The 9,437-nt window shown below is 46.2% G+C and overlaps 1 protein-coding gene across 1 annotated transcript in view; it reads right to left on the bottom strand.

Moving 5' to 3' along the window:
* Nucleotides 1-221: 221 nt before the first annotated feature.
* LOC114582491 (integrin alpha-X-like) overlaps nucleotides 222-9,437 on the bottom strand; it is a 31,294-nt gene continuing 22,078 nt past the window's right edge. Inside the window, exons 20-30 of the mRNA XM_028703566.2 lie at nucleotides 8,328-8,469; nucleotides 7,493-7,603; nucleotides 6,297-6,379; nucleotides 6,127-6,210; nucleotides 5,286-5,358; nucleotides 4,760-4,867; nucleotides 3,611-3,688; nucleotides 3,346-3,468; nucleotides 2,309-2,401; nucleotides 1,327-1,437; nucleotides 222-1,220 (exon numbers count right to left, since the gene is read on the bottom strand). Coding sequence (XP_028559399.2) covers nucleotides 1,125-1,220; nucleotides 1,327-1,437; nucleotides 2,309-2,401; nucleotides 3,346-3,468; nucleotides 3,611-3,688; nucleotides 4,760-4,867; nucleotides 5,286-5,358; nucleotides 6,127-6,210; nucleotides 6,297-6,379; nucleotides 7,493-7,603; nucleotides 8,328-8,469 — 1,102 coding nt within the window. The 3' untranslated portion in view covers nucleotides 222-1,124. The remainder of the gene's footprint in view (nucleotides 1,221-1,326; nucleotides 1,438-2,308; nucleotides 2,402-3,345; nucleotides 3,469-3,610; nucleotides 3,689-4,759; nucleotides 4,868-5,285; nucleotides 5,359-6,126; nucleotides 6,211-6,296; nucleotides 6,380-7,492; nucleotides 7,604-8,327; nucleotides 8,470-9,437) is intronic.

Here is a 9,437-nt window from a genome sequence, read left to right as displayed (position 1 = left end):
GGTTTGTGGCCAAACAGAAGCCGAGTCTCCTTGGTCTTAGTCCAACACTGAAGCCACTGCTGGCTCTCTTAAGTTCAGGAGTCCTTAGAAAATTATATATTAATTAAACTATTTTGAAATTTGGTAGGCTGGAAGAAAAAGCAGGTTCCTCTGAAATTCTATGAAAACTGTAGGTGTTTGGTGCACAGGGTGAAAATTACAGGAAGATGTCAACACAAGTCTGAATCATATTCCTTTTAATTTATGGGGACATTCTGCTGAGCTCACTGTGCCTCAACTTCCTCTGTTTCAAAACGGCAGAAGCAACATGTCTTGGTACAGAGAGAACAAAATATTTCCAGACACTTGCACCTAACCCAGTCTGTCAAACACATTCCACTGGGTGTCTGCATATTGTAACAGGAGTTTTCCCAAAGCCGCCTCCATCTTTTCCCCCTAATTTAAGTACTGCTTAAATTAACAAGTGGTCTAGCACTGCTGATATTCCCCCCCAAACCCCCCCCCCTAAACTGTCCACTCACTAGCGTTTTAGCAACATTGTTTTCTCTTATCAAACGCTTCTGATACAACGCAAACATTAAACACATCCAACTAAGGTTTACACAGAGTAAACCCGCTGAGATCAATGGACCCAAGTTAGTCATATTAATTAACTTCAACGGGTCTACTCCAAAGCATGGCTAATGAGGGACACAACCTTTAAATTTCTGACAATTCATGTGAGTAGCAATGAGCAATCACACCTATAAACAAATTAAACTTTAGTGCTATATAAATAAATAAGTTTTTATTTGTGTTTTTAAGAAACACTCAGAATTTTTGTTTTTAAATGGCAACTCGGGCGACTTGAAACAACTCAATTAACATAGAAAACAGTTCGCAACTCCTCTTGTAGATTACAGCAGAACAGCAACGATTTATTAGTGCTAGGAGCCATCTGTCTGGAAGCAGCCAAAATTGCTAGGTTGTACCCAGGCAGACTTCTTGCTTTTCCTTCAAAACATTTCTTAAGTTTAGCATTCTACCTGGACCGCAGACGACTCCTCTCAAATCCCATTCCTCTCCCCCAGGGAATCCTTAGGTCCTGCCTCCCAGATCCACATGATTCCTCCTTCCCTTGTAAGCTAGTTGGTCGCTTGAGGAGTTTGTTCACTGGGCCCAGCTGGTTCTGACGCAATTTCATCTGCTAGGGACACTCGATTGCGTTTGAAGAATCCAATCTGGAAAGGGGGAAGAGAGAGGGGGGGGGGACCTGGTTTAAGTCTTGTCAGGGCATCCCATATCTCTTCTGAGGTCTGTCTGATGGCAAAAGTGAGAGATGCCTACCTTAAACAGGACTGCCACGATGATGGCTAAGAGCAGGATTCCTCCGATGGTGCTGCCAACGATGATGGGGATGGGATTGAATGGTGAAATCAGCTCAACTTCAGTGCTAATCTGCAAAGGAGAGGAAAGGCACTCAGGGTTCTTGCCCATAACGATAAGCAGTGCCCCTCAAATCCTCTGGGCCAGACTTGACCCCCCCCCCAAAAAAAGAAATTTGCTAGTATGTTCAGGTGTTTAAATGTCACCAAAGCATATCAGGGAAAGCCATACCTTATTGTGTGGCTGATTGTGCCGAGTAAGAACTCTGCACATCCTCAGAGGCACCCCTAATGTTACTTCATACATTCCAGGGCACTGAAAACAAGTTTTTGAGGCCCACAAGGCGCTGTGGGTTAAACCACAGAGCCTAGGACTTGCCGAATCAGAAGGTTGGCGGTTCGAATCCCTGCAACGGGGTGAGCTCCCGTTGCTCGGTCCCTGCTCCTGCCAACCTAGCAGTTCGAAAGCAAGTCAAAGTGCAAGTAGATAAATAGGTACTGCTCCAGCGGGAAGGTAAACGGCGTTTCCGTGCACTGCTCTGGTTCGCCAGAAGCGGCTTAGTCATGCTGGCCACATGACCTGGAAGCTGTATGCTGGCTCCCTCGGCCAGTAAAGTGAGATGAGGGCCGCAACCCCAGAGCCGGCCATGACTGGACCTAATGGTCAGGGGTCCCTTTACCTTTAAGGCATTCTTCTTCATTAGAGGTTTTTAAACAAAAGTTGGGTGGCCATCTGTTGGGCATTATTTAGCTCTGATTCCTGCACTGCAAGGGATTGGACTAGATATGACCCTGGAGATCCCTTCAAACACTACAATTCTTTTGAGTCTACATTTCTATGATTCCATGCAACTGAATTCTGTGCTCAGTAACCAGCTCCACTATTTGCACAGTGAGGCACACACGTCCAACGTCCTTGACATAACCATGTCCTCCAAGTTTACCTGACTGAACTGAAATTCTTCTGGCTGAAAAAACCTGGTCTCATCAACCACCGCAGAGGCTTCGCTCCGAAGATGGAGTTTCTGGGCTGTCAGCTGTAGGATCAAAAGGCAAATTAAACAGATAAATAACAGTTGGTCTTCAACGTCTCCCCTCTCCCTGGCACAACTCTGTAGGGAAAGAGTGAGGACTCTTCAGGCCCTCCAGATGCTGCTGAACTACAGCTCCCATCAGCCTTAGCAAACCTGGCCAAGAGTTCAGCAACATCTGGAAGGCCAAAGTTTCTCTGTACCTGCTACAGAGAGACTCCCAAAGCCAGCTAAATACAAATGAGGGCTCTTTCATTATTTTCCACCCCACAAGAATGTTTATGCATTTTTTAATATGCCAAAAACTTCGCACTTTACACAGGCTGCTAATATTGGTCTGTGCATTGTCCATGATTGTGATGACTGTATTATTAGGACTTTAATATTATGATGGATTGTATATTATTGTTTTGTTTTATTTCTAAAAATGTACACACTGCTTGCTCAAAGAACTCTCTAAGCGGGGTACATATAAAACAATGCATAGAGACACAGCTATAACCCATAAAGCGATATTTTTTTAAAAAAACAACCTAATATACGTACAATAATTAGCATTAAGACACAAAACCAATTAAACTTTTTAAACCTATATAGGCAACTGAATTATATGTCTGGGTAAACTTGTTGCAATCAATTAAATGAACAGCAATGAAAGGAGGACATTTGCCAAATATCAACAGCAGGGAGGTTCCAAAAGCGAGGTGCTGCCTCAGAGTGTCCAATTTAATTTATTGTTTTACTATTTTGTGCAGCGCTTTCAAGCTGTCCGATATACAACAGTATATAAATGTTTTAAAAGAAATACAAATGATAAATAAATGGTCAGGTGTGGAGGTTGATCTAGGAAAAGTAATCTTTTTTAAAAAAAAAGTCCTATTTTTCCAAGCTTCCAATGGAAACTTCCCCTCCAACCATATTCCTTACCGTTTGAAGGGAGCACCACTCACCTTGCTAGCGATGTTGTCTATGCTAAAATTCCATGAAAATTTGAACTTGACCCACTCTCCCCGAGAGAGATTGGCGATCAGGCACTGAAACTTGGAGCAGACAGCGGCCCCCAAGCAGCCTCTCTGTCAAAACACGAAATACAGAGAACCTTAGGGTTACTAAATGTCCTTTCCACTCCCGAGGCAGCTGTGTGTCTGTCCTGGGCAAGAGAGACACCCTTCTATGAACCACCGGCCAACCCTGCATTTTCCACCAGGTTCTTACTGTGATGGGTCCTTTGAGGTCTTCAGTCTTGGGACTTGTTCTGGGCAAGGGCATTATTGGACATGAGGACGGGTTTATCTGGAAGAAAACAGGCAATACTCTGTTAGGGGTAAAGGTGGCACTCCTGTATTCCAGCCAGCCAGCCATGCCCTCTCCCGGGATATTCTGCCCCCCAACCCTCACTCAACAGTAGGTCAGCATTTCACATCCACTGAGCTGGTCCAGCTCTCCCTGGGCTGCCTCTGGGGGTTTCCGGTCCCCACTTGAAGTTTTGTTGCTGCCGTTGTTTGCAGAAGTGCTTGCAGGTCACCCAAGCTGCTGATACCACTTGTATGCGGACTGTAGCATTTTGTCTGAGTTCACCGTTGGTTTTTATTTGATTACTGTAACTTGCTTTCTGTGGGGCTGCCCTTGTATCTGGTCCAGACGGTGTGCAGAACGCAGAGGCCAAATACCTCCCAGGGGAAGTTATTGGCAACATGCTATTCCACTGCTGAGAGAGTTTGCGCTTGTTGCTGATTTGCCAGCTCCACATTTCTTGTGTTAATTCACAAAGCCCTGATTTAACTTGGGCCCAAAGTACTTTAAGAACTGCCTGATCCCTCATACTCCACCCTGATCACGGAGACCACCTGAGGGGGCACTTCATTCTCTGGTGGTTCCTCATCCACCTGAAGTCCAGACAGCCTTTCTTAGGAGCTGAGCTTTAGTGTGGCAGGCCCTGCCCTGTGGAACTCCCCACCACTTCCACAGGAACTGTCGCTGCCCTCTTTTAGACGTCTCCCCAAAACTGTACTATTTAGACAGGTCTTCATAAAGTGGGCGTCTCTTTTTAACCAGCCAGTATTACTGATGTTAATTAGGTTTTACGGATATATATGGAATGACTTTTCTTCTATTTTATGTGATGAAGGCCATTCTCCTATAGCTCATGTAAGTGCAGATTATAAACATTTAAATAATAGTAGTAATAATTATATATGCTACAAACAAGATGTATCTCCAAAGCACCCTCCCCTCCAAATCTATTCAACTCTCATTCCATTATCCCATTTCCCACCCACCCCCAATTGTCCAGAAATCCCACCTCACACAACTTCTAATTTATAAGGCACCCCCTCTGGAGCGCCCCCTTCCTCTTTTACTCACCACATCTCTGTGGGATGGGGTTACATTCCAGGAGAATCCGACTTCAGTGTTGAAGGGGAGTTCAAAGGTCACGTTGACTGGAGTAGCGGGCGAGTCCAAATTTCTAACCTGCATTGGAAGATCAGCAGAAAGTTGATAGAAATTATCAATCAGGTGGTCAAAAACTGTTGTAAAAAACCCCAAAACATTTTTGTCAGGTCGCAAATGGAAGGAACTGAAATTGAGGCCTCTCCCTCAGATCTTAGAGGGCGGGGTGGCTGGGAGATGAGCCTCAAAGAGCTTTGTTCCTGCAAAGCAGGACTGGGGAACCAGTGGTCCTCCAGCTAGAGTTGGACACCAGTTCCCATCAGTCCTAGTCAGAATGACCATCTGTCATGGAAAGGTGGGAAGTGTAATCTACCAACATCTCGAGGCCACGGGTTCCCCATTCTTGCTCTAAAGTACGGACACAGGGAGACACGACAGGAGGGTGGACAGGTGTTTGGCCTGTGTGGTTGTCTACAGAAGGGAGAAGAAGACACATTACCTCAAAGGCATGCGTGAGAGTCTTCTTCTGTGGCATCTTGGTGGAGAAATTGAGGTACGCCGTGGACGCCAGCCTGGGGAAAGACAAATGTTTATGTAGGACATCGAGATCTCGTCCAGTATTAAATGGAACATTTTGCCAAAATTATCAGGGAGATGCCAGGGATAGAGCAAAGGCACTCAGGATTTGCTAAAAATCATGATGAATTGTGGGACTTTTCAGGTTGTAGGAAACTCTGAATTTTTCACTCTCTCTGTGGCTCCAAGGGGTGAGCATTTCCCACCCCTGGCAATTTTTCCCCCGAGAGCTAGAACACATGATCAATTTTCTTGCTCCCAAGAGGAATCAAGAGGTTTCGTGACGCATGTGTATGGCACCCCTTTAACTCGGGGGTGGGGTGGGTCTACTCATCCTGGGGGCTACATTCCCTTCTGAGGAACCTCCCAAAGGCCCCATGTCAATAGTGGGAGGGGCCTTAGACAAAAGTGGGCAGGGCAACAGGGGTAAATTTTATCAATAGCATATTGGCTAGTTTCTACAGACAATCACACCCCGATCTCTATCCTTCGTCCAGACAAACAAGAGGCATTATCGGGGTTCAAGATTTCAGCCAATCAAAGCCACACAGGGTGCAAAGGAGGTTAGTGTGCCTCCAAGGGCCAGACAGAGAAGCATTTGGCCCCCAGGCCTAAAGTTCCCCACTGCTGTTCAACTGGAGATGCTATGGTTCCTTCCTGTTATGTGAGGCTGTTTGTTGTGTAAGGTCCAAAATGTACAGCCTCCTTCTGACCCTCCCTCATGGCTCTCCGTGGGGGACAAGGGTGTGTGGGTGTTCAATTACCCCTTGACGATGACGTTGACTCGGTGCAGCACAGGCAGCCGGCCTGTGGCCTCGTTGTCGCTCAGTGTGTCGTTCTCGTTCTCACTGGAAGGCCACAAGCGAAAGGAGAGTTAGTGATGGGCAAGGAGAAGTCGCAGAGGCAGACAGACACATGCTGTGCCTTCCCCTACCTGTGGGCTCGGATGTCGAAGTAAGCAAAAGTGTCATTCCAAGAGTCGCCTTTCGAGGACTGGAGGGAAATCTGGAGTACGGCCTTGAGAGAACAAAAGGCAGAAATGGTTGAGTCTGTAGACACACAGTTTTCCATTTTGGCTCTGTTACCCACCCCCATCATTCTTTCTTAAACTTTTAAATAAAAGCAAGACCGAATGCCCATTTTCGTATAGGTGGCACAGCTGATAGATCACACAGGTCCAGAAGGTTAGAAGATGCTGGACCTCTAGATATATTTATTCTCATCTTAAAACTAATAATTTCTTGACTGTCGGACATTCTCAGTAGAATCAAACCAGTGTTGGATCATTTAAGTCTTGAGAGTTGGCTAGAATGAGGGGGAGACAGTTCAAAATCCCAATGAAGCCATCGGTCCAGAGTCAAAAGCATCTGATATCAACAGGAAAGTGTGCTCTCTGCATCCCACTGCCCAGCACCCCCAAATTAAATGTTGTGTTAAGCTAGGTAACCAGTTCCACGATTTCTATGCCTCCCTTTAACTTGGAAGATGCATGGTGCGCAAATATTCTCTCCGTGCTGCTCCTGAGCTTCTGGAATTCCCTGTGCAAAGTGAAGAGACTGAAGGGGCTGTTGGGGAGCTGAGCCCTCTGCTGGTCTTGGAGGGCCAGCAAACATCTGACCTCACTATTGAGGTTGGCCCTGGCAGTAACCCAGCAGCCTGTATGAATTGCACAGAGGTAGCAGATCTGCTCCCTTTCGCTTATTTTACATAACTGATTTGGCTTCTACCAGTCGCAGAGAAAGGCAAAAGACTACTCATACTATTCAAATCTGACAGCTCTCTCTGGCTTCTTAGATGTCACCACACACGCCACACAGTGTAATGATCCCCCATCCTGGCATATGGACGAGAAACAGGGGTGGGGGGGGGGGTTAAGAACCAAAATAGAAAGAGCAATGCTGAATTCTGCGCTTCTGGGGAACACCAGCAGCCCTGCCTATAAATGCATCACATACCACAATCTAACACCCTGTTCTCTTCTTTCCTGTACCTTTTTCACATTCTTAAAACACTCTCTCTCTCTCTCTCTCTCTCTCTCTCTCTCTCTCTCTCTCTCTCTCTCTCTCATAGCCCAATTATTCCATTTCACTCGCACATTGATTTTCTCAGGCTTCCACTTCCACTCGTTACCTGGGTGCCTCCCTTGAGGACTGGTGGGTTGAAGCGGCAGGAGCTGTGACGGACTGACGCATTTCCTTGGGGTCCGTGCATTTGGCAGGCCGGGGAGAGACGCCAATTGGACTTGAATGAGGGATGGAGGGGGGTATGAATCATATAAGTAAAATCACAAGCGAATTACAAAGGAGGAATAGAGATTTCTGTTGTTTACCACAAAGTAGCAGAAAACAGAATGAACAGGCAAGAAGGCTTAAGACAGGTGAGGCTCCCCACCACTTCCACCCTGGGCGGAACTGCATGGGGCCACATGCACATTTTTTCAAGGGGTCTTGGTTGTTTAAACGAACAGCAGCCAAGGGAGGCTGCAGTCTTGAACTAGGGACCAAGGGGACCGCTTAGCCTTTCCCCCTTGGGTCAACTCCTCTCCCACCCTTCAGAATTGCCCCTCACAAGCTCCTTTCCCCTCCCTTGGAAAAAATACAAGTCTCTGTAACTTTCATAGAATTGTAGAGTTGGAAGGGACCGGAAAGGTTATCTCATCCCAACCCCTGCAAAGCAGGAATTTCAACTAGATCATACATGACAGCTGGCCACCAAACCTCTGCTTTATCTCCAGATAATATGCTCAGGGCTTAAGTCTCCAGAAACTATTTTTGGTTTCATATATTGGAGGAGGGGTTTATAAACAACAGATTGGTAGCTGAGCCTATATCTTATTCTTATTATCAGACACTCATCTCCTTATCCACAAGTCTTCAGTTGTCTTCCAGAATCCCTGGCATCCTCTGCCTCCAACCTTTCCCCATCTTCTACTCTCCCCCACCCCCGAATTATTCATCCAACTCACCTGAAGAACGGAATGCCCTCGGAAGGACAAAACAGAAGAGTAGTAAAATGAAAGGTGTGGGTTGTACGCTGCCTCTCCCACGTTTTCTAGTTTCAGTGTTAAGTTCAGTATGAAATTTGGACTCAGTTTAAGACCTTTTGACCTGAAATTTATTGAGAGAAACATTTGCTCAGTCTCCAGGAACTCACTAGTTAGACGCTGGGCAAGCTGGAAGTTCCCTTTGAGCAACATGGCTCAGTGGTTAAAGCATCTGCCTTGCATGCAGAAGGTCCCAAGTTCAATCCCCAGGTAGGGCTGAGACAAAACCCTGTCTGTCAGTGTAGACAATTCTTAGCTGGATGGACCAATGGCCTGACTCAATATAAGGCAGCTTCCTATGTTCCTAAGTCTCTCTGTCTCTTCACCTCTGTTTCTCCCTCTGTAAAATGGGCACAGTCACACCACTAGAGTTGTAAGAAAACAATGGTAAAGAATTTGACCTAATGATCAATGTCACTTTGTCCTAGCTGGTGAAGCAGATCACCTGACTCCCACTACTCAGCTCAAGGTGCCTGAAGAAAGCCAATAATCTGTGTGAGCCAAGAGGGACTCTCAGGATCCCTGGTGTATGGGGAATTCTGGGAGAAACACTCAGGTTGCGCATTAAAGTAACTGGCAAGCACATGATTAAAGAGGTTCACCCCCACATGTTCTGGTCTATTGTATTTTAATATTCTGTTGGAAGCCGCCCAGAGTGGCTGGGGAAACCCAGCCAGATGGGCGGAGTATACATAATAAAATATTATTATTATTATTATTATCATCATCATCATCATCATCATCATCATCATCATCATCATCATTTTATTATTTCTTGGCTCGTTCACTGCTTCATACTTGCCAAGAGTCACAACCCAACATCCCATGCAACCTCCGAGAGAATGGCAGGGTTGCACCTCTTGGCTCCTGTTTCCGAGTAAGAGCATAGCAAGGATCCTGTTGGATCAGGCCAGTCACCCTCCACATCCAGCATCCTGTTCTCACAGTGGCCAATCACATGCCTGGGGGAAGCCCACAAGCAGGGCCTGAGCACGACAGCACTACTCTCCCCTCCTGCGATGTTCAGAAGCG

The sequence above is a fragment of the Podarcis muralis genome, chromosome 13 (assembly GCF_964188315.1).
Source record: "Podarcis muralis chromosome 13, rPodMur119.hap1.1, whole genome shotgun sequence".
Taxonomy (NCBI): Eukaryota; Metazoa; Chordata; class Lepidosauria; order Squamata; family Lacertidae; genus Podarcis; species Podarcis muralis.
Note: the sequence above shows the minus strand (reverse complement) of the source record. Positions and strands in the feature narration are given on the sequence as shown.